The sequence below is a fragment of the Physella acuta genome, unplaced genomic scaffold (genome assembly GCF_028476545.2).
Source record: "Physella acuta isolate Inbredline_101_S28 unplaced genomic scaffold, ASM2847654v3 ptg000015l, whole genome shotgun sequence".
Classification (NCBI taxonomy): domain Eukaryota; kingdom Metazoa; phylum Mollusca; class Gastropoda; family Physidae; genus Physella; species Physella acuta.
The window spans coordinates 73,330-92,073 of record NW_026731535.1 but is presented as its reverse complement, the minus strand read 5'-3'; the positions used below and the strand labels follow the sequence as shown (position 1 = coordinate 92,073).

The 18,744-nt window shown below is 38.5% G+C and overlaps 2 protein-coding genes across 2 annotated transcripts; one reads left to right on the top strand and one right to left on the bottom strand.

Annotated features, from left to right (window-relative positions):
* Window positions 1-3,529: 3,529 nt before the first annotated feature.
* On the top strand, window positions 3,530-12,220 carry LOC131936427 (uncharacterized). The gene is made up of 9 exons (XM_059293403.1): window positions 3,530-3,637; window positions 4,178-4,299; window positions 5,679-5,842; window positions 6,363-8,859; window positions 9,338-9,628; window positions 9,877-9,996; window positions 10,305-10,510; window positions 10,692-10,809; window positions 11,819-12,220. The coding sequence occupies exons 2-9, from the start codon at window positions 4,225-4,227 to the stop codon at window positions 12,218-12,220; spliced, it is 3,873 nt and encodes a 1,290-aa protein (XP_059149386.1). The 5' UTR covers window positions 3,530-3,637; window positions 4,178-4,224.
* A 2,223-nt stretch (window positions 12,221-14,443) lies between these two features.
* Window positions 14,444-17,750, bottom strand: LOC131936416 (piggyBac transposable element-derived protein 4-like). The gene is made up of 3 exons (XM_059293393.1): window positions 17,722-17,750; window positions 15,055-15,784; window positions 14,444-14,950 (listed from the first exon to the last, which is right to left on the bottom strand). The coding sequence occupies exons 1-3, from the start codon at window positions 17,748-17,750 to the stop codon at window positions 14,444-14,446; spliced, it is 1,266 nt and encodes a 421-aa protein (XP_059149376.1).
* Between the last annotated feature and the right edge of the window lie 994 nt (window positions 17,751-18,744).

Sequence of the window (18,744 nt, the reverse complement as noted above, 5' to 3'; positions counted from 1 at the left end):
TTTAAACGTAGGGGGGGGGGGGGGAGGAGGAGGGGAGGGAAGGAAGGGGGGGGGGGGGTTATGGTCCTTAACGAGCTACTTATAGTGTTTTAAAGAAATATTTTCAGTGTCAGCGTTGGTACTGTCGAATTCACAAATTATGAATTATTGAAAATTAGAAACAACTAAATAGCGGCGTATGTTATGCCGCGGGCCGGCTCGTCTATATATATAATTCTCCTCTTCGAGCCGTTAGAAAACAAGCTGCAAACGCTCTCCCTACCTCCCCACCCCTACATGGTTTTAGTGAGCTGTGTTCACTCTAAATGTTTTACAAGCAGAGCCAACGATTTTAAACGTAGGGGGGGGGGGGGAGGGGGGGGGAGGAAGGGGGGGGGGTTATGGTCCTTAACGAGCTACTTATAGTGTTTTAAAGAAATATTTTCAGTGGCAGCGTTGGTACTGTCGAATTCACAAATTATGAATTATTGAAAATTAGAAACAACTAAATAGCGGCGTATGTTATGCCGCGGGCCGGCTCGTTAAGGTATAAGTTGCAAACGTCGGAGACTTGATCGAACAGGAAGCACCAAGGAAACGCAGCGTTAGAGCAAACATCATATGAAGTCGCATTAGAAATCACCAAGCAAAAAAAAAAAAAAACAACCCTCACTCAACAGAAAATCTCATCAAACCCTGCATGTTGAAGATGGTGAAGTTAGTACATGGGGATTCCAGTGCGGTAAAGATGCAACAAATATCTGTCTAATATTACTATTCAGCGGCGCATGGCAGACATGTCCGAAGATGTTAAAGACCAAATTCAGAGTGAAATCAAGGTTTCACCATTGTTTGCTTTTTAGGTTGACGAATCAACAGACGTAGGGGTTGTTTAATGAGAACCTGCTCACAATTTTGGTGTAGTATGCACCATTCATATCCAAACGTGACATTGATTGTCTTTCGAGTTTTAGTTTCTAATTTTTTATACCTATCGTTACGAGAGTGGACTTTCAACATTTCTCCAATTAAAAAATAAACCGGGAGTAATCTCCCCTAAACTTTCTCGAATATTCTTATATAAAAGAACAGGGAATGGCAACTCGGGAAATAGACATGATTTTTTAATCCATTTTAATTACTTAAATTAAAAAAAAAAATAGAATAGAATCTCGCAGAGAAAAGAATTGCACACCAAGTGAACGCAAAACAAAATGTGTATAATAGTGCAGAATATTATTAGTACTTTATAAATTCACATGCGGTTTTTGAGAAATAGGAAATAGCATAAATTACTACTTCCGTTCAACGGAAATTACTCAAAATGTGACAGAAGGCAGAGAATTATCTTTTACTTACATGTGAAATTTCATTTATCTATCTGAAATGGTACTCAAGTTATAGGCTTTTGAAAAATTGAAAGTAGAAAAAGATCACTTCCGGTTATCGGAAATCGCTGAAAAGTTGAAATAGACCAACAAATTTGATATAATTCTTATATATGAAATTTCATCAACCTAGCTGTAACGGTACTCAAGCTATCGCGTTTACACACACACACACACACACACACACACACACACACACACACACACACACACACACACACACACACACACACACACACACATACACACACACACACATACACACACAGTGTTTCTTCCAGACTTTTTTCTCCGGGGGGGGGGCACTTGAAATTTTCGGGGGGCGGTAGACTTTCTTCGGGGGGGGGGGGCGGACACTGTTAAAAGTGTATACTTTCTATATAAATTATATAAATTTCATTTCGTTCGGGGGGGGGGGGGGGCGGTAGAATTTTTAAAGCCCCCGAAGATATGCCTGGAAGAAACTCTGTGCACACACACACACAGATACACACACACACACCCACAAGATTGCAAAACTATGTTTTTCCGACTCAGAGACGTGTAACACGTCGAGATTTGAAAAAATCTCGATTTTTTTGCACGATTACAATACTTCCTCTATACTTTGTATCAGAGGCGTAGCGACCCTTCCCGGCGCCCGGGGACAAACTTTTCGATTTGCACCCCCCCCCCTCAAACTTTTGATTTGCACCCCCCCTCGAGATTTTGATTTGCACCCCCCCCCCCCCCCCTCAAACTTTCAATTTGCACCCCCTCAACCTTTCAATTTATTTTTCCAACCCATTTTGGCGCCCCCTAAGCTCGGCGCCCGGGGACATATGTTCCCCCCGCCCCCATCCCCCCTCGCTACGCTACTGCTTTGTATACGAGAAAGTAAAAAGGGGTCGGCACTCGAAAGAGTTTGGGAACCTCTAAGTATAGTTAAGCTATAGATTTGGTACCAGCTTCGGTTGCAGAAAGTAAACAAGAATAGGTAATTCTACGCCTTATAGGCCTGCTTTCGGAGTTTTCTATCCTAGATGGATTTTTGTCTCCAGCAATCGCGAGCCTCATATAAAATCAGTAGTAGGCTACACATCTATATCAATATATATGGGGTATAGTTGGGTTAGAAATACTTAAAAACAGCCCATTTGTCAGTTTCTTCCAGGCATCTCTTGGGGAGGGGGAAAAGGGAGGAGCCTCAAGAACGTCCACCCGAACGAAAATGAATTTTAGTCCTCCTTATCACCCAGCCCGAAAATTTTAAGTGCCCCCCCCCCCCCCCCCCGGAGAAAAAGGTGGAAGAAACTGTCACAGACATCGTTCCAGTCCCAAGTCCTAGCACACAACACCCGTTCACCTTTCGCTCTCTCTTTTATTCACAACTTTCTCTCCCTTACGTCAATGAGCGATCTCACCCAAAACACGGAAAAACACATGACGATCGCTCAGACAGTCCTTCCGCTAGCCAGGTACTCTTCATGCAAAACACAATATAATAAAGATACATAATAATACAGTCTGTGACAGAAACACTGCCTTTTGTTTGTATGGCTGTCTTTCTCAGGCACGCACGTGTCGTTGTCACTGATTTCATTATCAAATGCTGTTGGTTGAGTCACGCAAAAAGACATGTTCAGATCAGTAGGGGAATGTTAAGAGGATGAGGGGAAAAATGCCAACAGACCAGAAAACGGGCTTAGGCCTTACTTTGGCTCTAGCTACTACATCCAGTCTGGACTGATGTGTGTGGTTATAATTCCGGAAGAGATTTTAAATTCCAATCCACCATTGTTACGTAGAAAATGCCGGGTAGGCTATGAACAAAGTTTGTGTTTTGTATCAAATTTTGATGTTAGGTACAAATTAGCTTTAAACTAAAAATTCATTGGTTTATTGCTATACACTGTATGTTTATCTAGATCTAGTTGATATCTAGATTCTAGATTATCTAAATTCAATGTAGTAAATACTATTTCTTAGTGTTTGATGGTTGCATAATTTTTATTATGATGAATGATGAATGCATGGCTCCATGGTTTTTTTGGTTAGGCCTATGGATGGTAAAAAAACATCTGAAACCTCAGAAATTCAGTCAAATTTTCGAGCCAACATGACGACAGGCAGAGTAGACGTTCAGCTGCCGTCAGCCAGGGCCTAGGATGCAAAGGGTCGACTTGAAATAACCTTTTCCCTTATGTGCCCATACTCATGGACCGCCACAGAAAACTCTTTCCACTTTTGCCGCTTTTGCCGGTCTCTAGTCTCTGGCTTTTTTCCCGACTGTAATCCATTTGACCTTTGCCTTTACTCAGCAGTTTACTTATTACTTATTACTTATTACTTATTTTAATAGTATAATAATACTAATATACTTCTTAGACTTAGGGCCGACTTAGGCAGTTTACTGGCACTGGCGCTTGCTTAGCTTAGATTAGAAGAATAGCCTTGCCTTGGAAGAATAGATTTAGATCTAAATGCTAAATATAATATAGAAGTCTATATCTATATACTATATAGTATATAATAATATATACTAGATCTAGAATCTATATACTTAACTATATTTATATTATCTAGTTCTAGATATTAATTAGTAATTTATTCAAATTTGGTAGATTTCTAGAGCTAGAAAATCTAGATCTAGTCCTTCCTTATAGCCCCAGGGCCCAGGGGTCTTTTAAACTTTGTCAACTAGGCCTCTATAACTAATAATTTACTAATAAAATATCGACCCCTGGATCTAATCTAGCTTCTTCAAAATTTTCAATTTATATTTATAACAAACATCCTAATAATTATTTTATTGTACTTTTTACTCTTAGAAAATGGCTGTGTTAAGTTATCTGGACTTGTAGGCTAAAGCAGAACAATGGATGTCGGTCGAGAGTTTTCTTCATGGGATACCTTCCATACTGCCTTGGAGCAGTACTCCAGAGAAAATGAGGTAAAAATCAAATCAGGATTACTGGTTAGAGTGCTAATAATATTTATGTCCACCAATACTTAACATAAGACTAATATGGGTTTTGAAAGTCCTGGTAAATTGCAAGACATGAAACTCAAAATGGTGAGTCAACAAAATGTGAGAAGGGTGCGAAAATGGCCTGTCTTATGACATTTTTGTTTAACTTTTTACCCCTACCTGATTGATCTGTTATCCGCAAAAATTTTACTGTGCCTGAATTCCAACAATCCGATGATTTACATGAACTTTTATGGAAACTTACATTTTAAACACTTTAATTTTGTATTATTATAACGCAGTTGCATGCTTCACTGCATACGTAGATGTATTTCATTAGTCAAGTCCAATGAATCTGATGTTCCCATTTTTAACCGCACCTGAAATTGAACAAAAAGTTTTGACTTAAATATTTAAATTCCACTTACTTCGAAACAGCCCAAATATCACATCTAAATCTGTTACTTAATGTAAAAATGTTGGCCTTTTTTACTTTCTCGTATATACGAAGTATAGAGAAAGTCTTGTAATCGTGCAAAAAAAAAAAAAAAAAAATCGAGATTTTTACAAATCTCGACGTTTCACACCTCACTGATACGGAAAAACACTTAAATGTAGATCTAATTTAAATTTTCAGTTCAAAATTTTCCAATTAGACTTCTCAGTTTAGCCTACTGTTAAATGTTTCCGTTTGATAAAAGAAATGTTGGCTACATCTCTTGAGGCAGATTTCTGTAACGCTAATCTTGCTTTTGTGGTCGAAGGCCTGCAAGCTTATACATATCTCACAATGACCCACTGTACGATTTTTGTATAAGGCTACTTGATTTGGGGAAAAATTATAGTGACATCACTGATGATCTCAGAATACAATGTTAACACTCTATGACATATGCTGAAGGCCTGGCCTACTGATTTCTAAACCAGTGTGAACTCAGTGACCCTCAGCCATGTGACGATTTTCCTCCCGCTGATGAGAAAGTGGGCGATAGAGTAACGACATTATGTAATTTTTAATCTAGATCTAGATTTAAAAAAAAACATACACCACTCACGATCGATACTTGTTTAGTTGAAAACTTTTTTTGTAGCAATTAGCCCCATAGAAAAAAAACAATTATAAGCAAGAAACAAAAATATCTAGCCATTTACCAGTAATCATTTTACCAACTTGCCATTTTGAGATTCGCATCTCATATTTTACCAGGATTTGACTAATAAAAAAATAGGTGTTATAAAGCTTTTTTCAACAAGATAAAATACTTCTTTGATATTTTATAATTCAATTTATTACTCACCCATATCAGTAAAGTTGATTTCAGGTAGCAATTTAAAATCATTACTTCCTGTTTCACGTTTAGATTGCCTATATAGTTGGCACTTGCAAATCTGTTGAAGCTGCCAACAGCAATGAGGCTCTGAAGCAGAAATTTCCAACAAAATTCAAATACTGTTTTGCTAGATTGATTTGCAAACACTATGGAAACTACAGCCGTAATAGTGCAGGTCATCATCCACTACAAAAGTAAGACTTTTTCAAGATTATTTCATCAGTGTGTGTGTGTCAGTGTGTAGTTAAGCATTGTGGTCTGGTGTGGTTGAGCTATAGTTCACCTAAATGCAAACTTAGACTTTCTAACTTGATTCTGGACCTGACTGTCTGAGACATCCCAGGTTTCACCTAGCTCAGATGGATACCTTTCGGTAGAAAGTACACACAAGCGGCTAGTGTTACTTGATATACAGATGTCACAGAAACATATGAACTCTATTTCATCTGCCCAATAGACCATGATTTTGTCTATAGTGAACCTATGTTTTTAACTAGAATGATCCACATTGTCTGCTAGTTTTTAGAGGGTAAAATTTTAAAAAGAATTATACTTAATCTATATTATATCTTCAATAAGTGTTTTGTGTGTGATCTAAATTAAACTGTTTTTGACAATTTTTATAAAAAGATAAGCTTGTTTTATTGTAGAATGAAAAATGTACTAGCTCTTGTTTAATTTTTCTCATATACCTCCATTAATTCTTTCCTGTAGAGCCTGTAAGACTGGATGTACATCCTCAATTTTAGTGTCAGTCAACAAAAAAAGATCAGCCCTGGTCATCAAGGAAGCCAACCTTGAGCACACCCACCAGGTGTCTGACCTGGTCTACAGCAAACACTCAGAGAACCAGAGGCTCCAGGGTGAGGACCGTAGGATGGCCAGTGTCTTGCTTAGAGCTGGAGTCCCTCTCTTTAAAGTTCAGCATTTTATTTCAAACTCATCCAGTCAGGTTACCGCTGATATAAACATTGACAGGATTAAGAATGTGATGAAAGGTTCGTCGTTTGAAAAAGAAGGGACAGAGTTTGCGTTTTTAGCCGATTTAGACCAGCTGATGGCAGAGGATATGGAGTGTATTGTTGAGATAGTTAACTTTGATCTTGTGCCCAGTGCTGTGTACATCCAAACATCAGGTATGCTTGAGAGGATGAAACTTTTACATAGTGGGCTACTCCAGATAGTGACGCACAACATAGGTGATGGTAAAATGTCTCTAGTCAGTGCAGTAGGTGTGGATAGTGACTTGAACACCCACACTGTCGCATTTTGTGTAATTTTATCAGATGCTGAAACTTGTTTTAAATGTTTTATAGAAATTTTCCTGAGAAACAACCCAAGTTTTTGTGATTCTATAAAAGGCGTGGTGCTGGACTGCTCTCAGGGTAATGCTGAGTTCCTTCAGCAGTTCATCCCTCAGGCGTCCATAGCCTGGAGTAGGTCCTACATCCTGGAGAAGTTTGCTGGGGAGTTGAAAGGATCCAAGGATATGAGTACTTTGTTAAATCTCTATAAAGAGATGATGAGCGCTGATACTGTCGAGTTGTATGAAATGAAAATGCAGGAATTATTTCTTGCCAGGCCTGTTAAGTATTCTAAGGAATTTCTGCAGACGTGGGATAGCTGCAGAGAACAGTGGGTGCAGTATGAGATATACTCAGTTGATGGCTTGCAGCATCACAAGTCTGCAGTGGAAGTGGATTATATTAATTCATTAAAAGCATTTATCAAACCCACAATGGGTTTGTCAGAAGTGATAAAAGTGTTGTTAAAATTTGATAGAAATGAAGAGCCAGAAGAGATTTTAAAAGAGCATAGGCTGGGTGAGGCTGATCCAAGTTGTCAGCTGTACAAGCTGTTTTGTTTTCCAAAGGCTTGGAGTGCCATAACGTGCCAGATATCTGTTGCATTGAGCAGCCTGTATGAAATCACAGCACACACGGACATGATTTTTGTCAAGAGGGTTGACAGTGATGACCAGTTCATTCTTGACACAACAGGGAGTAAATGCAGTTGTCAGTATTTCTTAAACACAGACCTCCCGTGTGAGCATATCTTCGCCTGGCTCAAGTTTTCAAACAAACCTCTGTACAACGAGTCCCTTGTCCCAGTCAGGTGGCAGGTGTTTGGCAGGTCCATAACCCTGGATAGCCTGGCTGAATCTCTGTCACATGGCAGCGTGCCTTCATCCTTTCATCATGACGAGCGCTTGAAAGAGCTGCAGGTGGTGTTGAAAGATGTCCTGAGCTTGTGCTGCTGCCACTCCTACCAACAGATGGAGAAAGATCTGATCCTGTTGAAGCAAGTCCTCACTGTCATGAGGAACTGCACATCACACAGAACCAAGCTGGTGACAGAGACGGATGATCAGCCCAAACTACTGGAACTGAAAACTAGTGCACCTATTCCAGAGCCTCGTAAGCGTGGGCGCCCCAGGAAAAAAAACAAACACTTGCAGACAAAAGAGAACAACGTCCTGCCACCAGTGGTGAAGCCCGGGCCTGTTTTGTCTGTCTCAGGGCATAACCTGCGCACAAACATCAAGCACAAGTTTGTTACCAGGGAGGCGCACTCAGGGGTGGTGGAATCTGGGCCAGCACCAGTTAAAAAACCCAGGAGCTCAACTGGCTCAGCTCAAAACAAAACTCTAGGTCAGGATGAGAGTTTGAGTAGTGTAAAAGCAAAAGTTGATTTGGGTTTAAACTCAGTTAATGGAGAAGAGGTTAAAGTTAATGGGACAAACAATGAAAATTTTTCAGATTCTCTTAAGGTTGACATATCTGATGCCCATGATAATGGGCCTGAGTCAAGAGATTTGTATAACAAGAAGAAAAAATCCCCGGGGTGTAATGTGAACACTTCTAGCCAAGGATGGAGACCTTCAGCTTTAAGGAATGACAGCATGCAGCCTAACTCTGATGATGAGGTAAGTGAAGAGGAGGATGAGAATGATGAAGAAGATGATGATGAAGTGGCAAGTGATAAAACTGAAGATAGTGAAGGTGAGACTATGGAAGTGAGGCTAGAAAGAGAAGTGCAGGAAGTTGAGGCATATCTTGCCAACATATCCCATGATGTGCTGAAGGAAGTTATGCAGGTGGCATCTTTGCTGGAGTCACCAGAGGAGAGGGCCCAGAAAGTGAAAGAAGGGGCAGCACCTAGTCCAGATTACCCACCTGATGTGCTGATCAGAACTTGTCAGAGCACAGAGGTTAGTAATCATTGTTTAAACTATTTTGTACTGAAATGATAAAATTTAATGCTGAAATACAAAGCATGACTTTACTAACAACCTGTGGTTTAGGACAACACTATGGGTGTTGGGGTGAGAATGGTGGGATAGAATATGTTACGTAGGTAGGGAGTGGAGTTTTCAATGGTTTTGTTAGACCTGGTGTAGTGTCCAGTGTAGTTAAAAAAGTAACACTTAAAATACTATACATTTTCTACATATTGCAATTACTAGCAAAGCATCATTCTTTAATAGAAGTATTGTAGCTGAGAAAAACTAGGAATACTAGTTTTATTGAGAGTATTTTGATCAATTACAAACTTGGATGATATTGAACATTTTAACAGGAAAATTTTGAGAAAGTTGTAGATAATGTAGTGCAATGCTTTATATTTACTATAGCTAATATTCACTATATCATGGCTGGTAAAAGACTGTTTTTATTCCCATTCCTCAGGTAGTGAATACTATCATGGAACACATCAAACAAGTTTCCCCTGGATTTGACCAGTATCCGTATAAAGTTTCTGCTTGTTTAACATACCGAGCCTTCCAGACAGATGTCCCCATCAGGGATCTTCTACAGACTTTGAGTTTCTGGCCTAGCCATCTACCAGAGTTTCCAAATACAAGGCCGATAGAGGGAGAACTGGCATTAGCTGAGGGTCAAATCCTGAGGCTTGGTAGCTACAAATTAAATCAGGCTGACATGGACACACTTAGAACAGGGGAGGAAATCAGTGTTAAGGTTCTTGAATTTTAATGTTTAATTTTAAAAAGCTTACCCGACAAATGACACAAATGTTGCCAAAATATATAAATTTAGTATTAATTCAATGGACTGTAATCTTTTTGTTAAGATAAATTTCAAGAGAAAGCAGGCTGTTGTAATTAATGAAAAATGGTTGTTTTATACTTACACTAGTTTAAACAGGTTTGTTGGCTGAGGCATATATCCAGACTAGCATTTTGTTTATGTTCTTCACCACAAATTAGGTACTGCATGCCTACCTAGAAATCCTGGCACAAAGACACAGTGGAAAAATGTTTCTCATTCCATTTGATGTTGTACACTCCTGGCGAAGTGGGAACTACAGTGATAGGATTTTCAAAAAGGTTTGAGAACTACTGATTATTATTTATTCTTGCTTTCACAATTTAATGAACAATAAAATATCCTGTTTTAATAGTTTGCTGTATTAAACAATAAATTTCACTTAAGTAGTTTGGGCTGTTGAAAATGTTGCAACATTTAGCTACTATGAAAGTCCCATCATACTTTGTTGATTGTATTTCCTGTTGCCTCAAAATTCATTTAAATTTCAACTAAAATTATTTTGCTTTACCATATTATACTTTGTACTGGGTTAAATTTAATTAAAAAGCATTAACTTTAATTTTTGAATGTATTTAATTTGGTCCAGGTCCACCTGAAGACATTTGAGTACCTGGTCCTGCCCATCCACTGTGGGGCTGAGTTCACTGACCAGGAGAGACAGTCGGGGGAAATCCCTGCCCCGTGCTGGATGGCTCTAGTGGCAGATGTCAAGAAAAGGACAGTGGCCATAATGAACCCTAAAACTGAGGACAAGTATACCATAGCTGCTAATGGCTACATGTTGCAGTGGAGGTGAGTTATGTAGGCTGGACTGTCTGTGTGTTGTGTGGGGATTGTAGTGTCTGGTAGAAATGTTCTCCACACAATTGTTGGTGGACTGTCACATAATAAAGTTTCATTATTTAATTATAATGAAACTAGTGTACTAATCACCTTCATGAATATGTACCTAAAACAACTTTGTTCAAACCAGGCGCTACATGCAGATCCGTTCAGTACATACAGGAGAAATGCTGTCGAGCTGGACTTCACAGTTCAAAGAGTGCAGTAAAGTTGATAACAATTTGAACTCTGGAGTTCATCTGCTTATGGTAAGATCAACAGCTTGATGATTATTCTATTTGGGCTAAACATTGTTCTTGAGATTTTTCTTTTAACTGAATGGCCGTTGGCGGCGCAGTCTGGCATATCCCTTGTGGTTAAAAAACCTTAAAGGAAACATCAGCATAATGTCCAACTAGTATTAAATTAAATGGAGGAATCTGAAAAAATAGTAACCAAGGATTATTTCACATTAGTTTAGTATTTGTCTGTAAATTATTAACATAACAATTTATATTAACTTTGCTATGATATTGACTGTTTAACCATTAATGTACCATTCATTCTACCAAAACTCCACCCATGATGGCCCAATGTAAGGAGCATAACTCTGTATGATCAAGTGAATAGTTTCACAAAATATTTGTTTTTGTCTAAATGAAATTGAAAATTAAGATAAAAACTACTGCTTAATGTTGGGAATAAACCTGGCTTTCCAACAGTATTAAATAGAATATATTATATTCGGTAAAAGTACAGTATAAAAATAAAAAATGTCGGAGAAAATTCAAAACAGGTCATTTTCGGTAGTCAACTTTATTTATTTTTGTCTAAACAACTATGCATCGAATTTAACAGTTAAATATCAATTTGGTTATGTTTAAGATATATAATTCATAAAATACATGCCTAGATACGTTTAGAGGCATTATTTCATTTTATTTTTAATATTAAATCTACTAAAAATAGGACAGATGAGTCTAAAATTTCGAGATAGAAAGAAACTATTATTTTTTATCTTTCAAAAGCGCCATTGAAATTAGAAGACCGGAAAAGGATGCTGAAACTATCCAACTTCCTGTTTAGTTAAAAATTAGGATTTGTATGCCAAATTTTAATGAAACAAATTTAATTTTTCTATGCGTATTGTAAGCGGGCGGCAGCAGGCGTTACGGGACATTAACGGTGTCGGGCGGCAGCGGGCGTTACGGGACATTAATGGTTAATCCATTATAATTATTTTTTGTGTATCTCATTGATTTAATTTTGTATGCCCAGAATGTGGAGGCTGTGATCAACAATGTTCCCCCTGTGGTCATGACACAAGCTCATGTACAGAGCTATCTCCAGCTGGTGGCCGTAGCCCTGAGGGACACGGACAGGGAGACCACTGTCCTGTGTGTGGGGGGACCAGAGTGCCAGGTCCTGGCTGCCAGGGATGCTGACTGGCTGCAGTGTGAGAACTGCCGAACCTGGTGGCACCGGGCCTGTGCTGACCAGCCAGCCTCCAGACCCATATTCTACTGCAACTCCTGCCATCAGAGGATCCTGGCTGTTAAAGGCAAGATCATGACAGGCCAGCAAGCTACTGAGTCATGTTACCAGCCAGGGGAGAGGGAGGAGGCAGAGGAACCCGTGGATGAAGAGAACCAGGAAGAACAGGCAGGAATAGATCATTAGGTTATTTGTCTTGTTTGTGGAGTCATTTTTAGGAATTTTTTTTATTGCTTATTTATAAATTGTAAAACAATTTTAGTAAATTATAACTGTCTGCACTACAATAACTAAAAAAGTACAGGTACCTTTTAGATGTGACTGTAGACCAGATGAAGTAGGGTTTACCTGTTTCTTTGTCCTCTGCATAACAATACCCAGCTCCCTTTTTTTCCCAGACTAAGTCAGGTACCCAACAAAGCTAGGTGGATTTATAGATGGTCTACACCATCCAAAACTTGTTTCAGTCCGTCCAAAACCTTATCACCGAGTGGCGAATGGGGTGGGACTGGGGATTGATAGTTATATTGTAACTTTTCTCTGAGTCTTGTAAAATTTGACAATAGTTTGCCGTTGAATTTTAGAGACTAACTTTAACTTAATCGAATCATAGCTTTCTTTAGAATGTTGCTGCTGACATAGGGGAGGGGATGGATATCTGATTGTTGTTCTCTACCTGGCACTGTCTGACACCTTGCATGTTGCCTAAAATTTAGTCATATGGGCTGTGTTTGAACTCACTGGCTTCTACTGTTTTGTGGCTATGGTGACAACAGTTGTTGGTCTTGTGTGTATTGCCCACCCAAAACTTTATAGTCTCTGAGATCTGCCTGCATATTGATGTGGTCCTACAAATGTGTTGCATATTGTTGCTGTTGAACAACCTTTGTCACTAATTGTGATAGCTAGTGTGTTGTTGATTTTTTTCTGAGCCGGTGTATTGTTTTTTGTTCAGGCAACTTTAAGTGTTGTATGTTATTTCTGTTATTTCTTGGTACGTTGTTGGCAAAATTTGCTTGTTGTTTCCATAGCTAGTGGTTTGTGTGCTATTTCTTTGAAAACGACTGGCTTTATTTCATCTGTAGCATCAAGGTTCTCTGTTTGCTGAGGTGACTGGTAAGGGTTGTTTCTTGAAAATGGGTGTTGCCCCTATCTTGTGTTGTGGTATCAAATGGAGGTACTATTTCTGATTCTAAGCCTTTGCTCATAGGTTTAGTGGGGTCTGCAGTAATGCATTTTTTTAATAAGTCAGTGTCTTTTCCTATCCTGTAGAAATGTGTATAGGTCTGTGTGTACACTGTTCAGGACTTTGTGAGTGTGATTTGTATTAGGTCATTATAAGTTTTATTGATAACCTGATGCTTTGATCCATATGTCTAGTGTAAGTGTGATGTTGTTTGTAAAAACCTGAAATCCTCATCTTTGCGTGTAAATTGTAGAATTTCTATCTGCAGTTTGCTTCTGTTGAATGGTAGATTTGCAGGAGTGTTTGAGAGTTATGTAGTCTTTTATCTTCAGTGACCTTGTAACATGCCTCTAATCCTTTACCGCCTTTTTGAGTTTGTGCTCACGAGTGCCCAAATGTTGGGTTCTTCTGTCTAGGGATATGCAGGATAACACAACATATAGCACACGATACAACAGACTTGATAACTCTAATGATGATACTAAATAATAATGTAATTTGGTATTTATATATATATAGATAAATAATACTATAATAATATAATACATAATAAAAGTTTACGATACAAATTACAATACACAATACGTAGCCCACTCGTCTATGTCCTCTTCCAAAACCACATGCCAACCGTGTCAATCCTTATGTGAACCCCTAGTTTTATGTTAATTCTCAACCAAGGGCTACAACTATAAACAAAAGAGACACGACTATTCCTTGTTATCTCTAGCTAATTAAGCGCTCAGCTAATTTCTAGGAAGTGATTTTAAAAAATGGGATCAAAATTGCAAAGTTTATAAATTTTGATACCCCCTTGTAATTTTACCATTTTAAACTATGATCTATACATTATAGACCTATAAACCCATACATTAATGGAAAGCTTAAATAATAAAGAATATGAAAACACAATCTATAAACATAGAAAATAAAATTAAGAATATAAATTACAAACCAGTATTTTTCACCATCATAAATAATTTTAATGCCATGAATAAAGTACACATAAATTCTCATAAACAAACACCACAATATAAAAAACAAAGTACTAAAACAAGCACATATGTATCCTTGATAGAAATCACAAACACTAGTAACTACAGGGTCCTATGGTATTTGGCAAAGCATTCTGGACACAGTCCAACATTGCAACCAGAACACTCCCACCCACTTCTGACTCTTGCAGAATGACCTGCAACACACTGTCTTTTTTTGCCCACTGGCTTTTACACTAAATCATGGCCACCTAGTGGATGACTGGAAGCAGAAGGCACTAGGGACTCAACACCCTTTCTGGTGGTTGATATTTCCTCCCTTGTCCATTTGCGACGAATAATTTTTGCTGGTGTGAATTTAGAGGACAGGCTCTCCAAAACAGAAATGATGAAGTTGTATCTAAAAAGCACAGGCTTGTCTGTAGTGTTCAGCTTGTATAATATATAGCTGTTTAGCACAGCTCTACCTAACAATGAGAAGAAAACTTTATTTGTCCATTTGAGGGTTTGACGTTCAGCCAGGTACATATATAGTTTTTCATCCCCCAAGTCTACACCACCCATTGCTTCATTGTAAGCATGAATAACAGCAGGTCTCCTGACAGCTTGGTTCCTACTGTTGACTGTGTCAATGAAGCCAGACTTTGCCATGGTAGACAACAGAACAGGCTTTCTGTTATTGTCCTGATAGGCCAAACATAGAAGGTTGCCATTCCTTGCTGATGTAAGTTCTTTAGACTTGAATTTTTTTTAACACAAAATTCAGGCAGCCCTTTCCTATTAATCCTGACAGTGCCAGTAGCTGTAGTGTTCAGAGTATAGAGTTCATGGAACAAATCTACCGAGGTGAAAAAATTATCAACACCCAAGTGCTGACCTCGGTGTAGCAAGTCTGCGTTGGTCAGCAGACGAATAATAAGTTCGTGGGTGAATGACCTGGCTGGAGGAACTGCTGGTCTTTTAGCCTGAGAGTCTGTGTAAATTTCAAACTGGCATAGATAGCCATTTGAGCTGTCTGACAAGCACCACAACTTGATGCCAAACCTTAAGTGCCTTTTATTGGGCATGTACTGGCGAAGGTAGGGGGTTCGCCCTTTGAACCCAATCATGCTCTCATCAATGCTGATATTTTGAAAGGGATGGTAGTGGTAGATGCATTTCTGGTTGAAGTAATCCACAATCTCTTTTATCTTGTAGAGCTTATAATCTGGCTCATCCCTTTCTGGCATCTGGCTGTTGTCAGCAAAGTGCAGAAATTTCAGAATGATCTGAAACCTGTCGCGATTAAAATGAGCAGGGAACCATGGTGTTTCTTGGCTATGGTGGCAGGTGTCCCAATAAGCGTTGTAATTGGGCTTTTGGTTTAAGCCCATGTTCAGGACCACAGCAAGAAAGGCCCTAAATTCAGCTACGGTGAATGGAGTCCATTTGTGGGTGAATGGAGTCCATTTGTGGGTGAATGGAGTCCATTTGTGGACTTGTGATTGGAGAAGGCTGTCCAGCTTATCTTTGTTGCTCTCGATGAAATCGCTAGCATAGCAGTTTGTCTCATAATAACATTGGTGATCTCTGCTGTTAAAAAACAGATCCAAGTATAGGCTTAGCATTAGCAGCTGGTTTATGCTTTATGCACATACATAATGTTTCTTCTAGATATGAAAATGAAGCAGGAATTACATTCTGTAAGATGTTAAAATTTTAAATTCTATTAATTGCTCTCTTAACATGACATCTGTGAGAAGAAACCATTTTGTTTTCACTAAGCTCTTCCAATGGGAACTGAATTTTATCCTTCAAGAAGAAAGGTGTGACTAGTGAAATTTTCCTTTTATTAAACTCAGGTTCAAGAACAATGAAACCCCTGTCCACAATAACAGTGTCTCCTTTTAGAAGATCTAAAATTCCACTTCTAAGCGTGATCTCTTTATCTGAAATACTGCCTAACCACAAATCAGAAATAAAAGAAATAGCGCCAGAAGGTATAATACTAATAAGTGCCATAACAGTGTTTTGGTTCTTGTAAAAACTGAAACTTGCTTTCTGGGATGTTGGGTTATAGGTTTCCGTAAGAAAAATTCTGTGGTATCTAAAATAACTCTGCATTCATGAAAGTTTCTAAGAAAGGCGGTGGCCATATAACATTTAACAAGATCCTTAGATGGCTAAATATTGATAGCCTTGGCCTTAATATAAAGAACAGAAATTATTGTCCTAAAAATATGAGAACACATTGAAACAGATATTTTAAAATCTAGAGAACTAACCTTTAGAGTTAGCCCATGCCTTAAAGGAATCAAGGTTAAAAAAAAAATTGATCCATTTGTGACAATTCATTTTTGTCATTAAGTTCTTTATCTAAAACAAAGAACTCAAATGGGACACAAACAGCATCCTTACTAAAACCAGTTAAAGATTTTACAGCATCAGTTGAAAATTGATCATACATGAATATTCGGTGCTTTATTAAGGCACTTAATTTATCATACTGTGCCTCTTGTGTTTCTACTGTCTGTATTAGATGGACAATATCATTTGTTGTCAAATCTGTTTGGACCTCTGCATCTTTTGTTCTTGCTGGTTCTGTATTAGATGGACAATATCATTTGTTGTCAAATCTGTTTGGACCTCAGCATCTTTTGTTCTTGCTGGTTCTGTATTAGATCGACAATATCATCTGCTGTCTAATCTGTTTGGACCTCTGCATCTTTTGTTCTTGCTGGTTCTTGACTCACAACAGGAGCACTGGCACTGTTAAAAGTTGAATTAAAAAATTCATACCGAATAATTTTTAAAAAAAAATGTACTTATTTCAAAAGTACATTTATTTACCTTTAATTTGGTACCAAGTTCAATTAAGAATGTAAATTAGTATTCTAGAAAATGCTTTCTAAAAAGACATGTTTGTTTTTACATGGCAACCATGTCTAACTTCTATTTCTTTGTTAGCGCCGATCAGTTATTGATAATTTGTGACTGTCGTGCGTCGTCTGCTATAGTTTTTTATGGAAAGAAAATTTTGTACTCGAGCCAATCCAATGTGTTGTTAGTTATCCATTTTAGCTTGGAATCCATGAAACCGATGGATACATTTGGATCTGCGTATAAGATAATCAGAAATACCTAAAGACCTTTCTCAAAAAATGTTATGTGGGGGAGAAGACTAGCAATCAACTGATCATTTGGTGTTGATAATTCCCCTACCAAGTATCGATGTAGTTGACAAACTAGAAAAATCTTTGATGAAGCCAACAAGTCAGTCATAGCAGCAGTAAATAGAATTTCATCCCAGTTTCCCATACAAATCACTGACACCTCATCAAGATGTATATGTTGTCCAAAGACATCTAAATTGGAGGATCAGATACACCTGGCTGCTCTATCATCACTTCAATTCTCTGCTGGACCTTTTGAAATAATGGAGCTTGTTTGTGCCAACCGAAAAAAATGAGATCAACTCAGACAAAACAAGATTAATAAGGAATGTCTTTGTGATTAAAAAAAGCACTTACAAATTCCAGATTTTATCTTCTAGCCACATTCTGATACACTACATGAACACTTTGTTTTAACATCCTGGGTGTAAGGGTACTTCACATCATCATTAGGATTACAAGAATACTTCACATCATTAGGGGTGGAGTGGTACTTCATATCATAAGCCATAGCTGTCAGTCGTTACACGTCTGATGTATATTCTGCGGTTGTCTCCCTTGCTGACATCTTTCTGTTTTCTAACTGGGTCAGATGCGTAGCGGTGGCCCACCCTGGTATCGAATCTAGCACTCAGTGGTGTGACAAACGTTCCAAGTGTTGCTTGGTCATTTTGAGTGAGCTCAAGGAAAGCAAAATTGGCCGCACTCCCCTACAAACAAGCTGGTAGATGCAGTAGCTGACTATCTTCATCCCAGCTGTTAATGCGAGGTATGGCTTGAAACTTACTCCAAAACACTTGATATGGCGCTGACCCGTCGTATTGTGGTAACCCCTGGTTCATGCTTAATGGTCGCTCGTCTTGTCTTGCGATTCTCAGTTCTTTAATTGTTTCTTGAAGGTTTCTTACTAGTGCCTGTAGTTCGATATCTGCCATTTTTCTTTTCTGTAATAACCTGTCTGCTTTGAGTCTCTCTGGTTGCGTGTTAAAGTTCGTCTCTTTCGCTGCCACCAAATGTAATGTTATCACTGCTACAAAATGTCTGATTCCTAACAAATTCACTACAATAATATTGCTAAAAAATAATAGATCTGCATCCTTCAAAAATGACCCAAGTTACAAAATTCACAATACTTTTTCAGAAAGTCCTTTTTCGCTGTTCCGACGTACTTTATAAGAAGAGTTATGTTCGCTGCTACATCTGATTATGTAATAATTGGTCTCTTTCTAAGTTCCTCTGCTACGTTTGGGTGTCCTGTGTAAAATGGGTGAGCAGAGCCGCAAGCTGCTCTGTAAGCTTATCAACCTTGTCATCTAGCCTGGACTTGGGCAAAGTGGTTTCTTCATTAGACCTAGCCTGTAGGCTGCCACATTGGCGGGT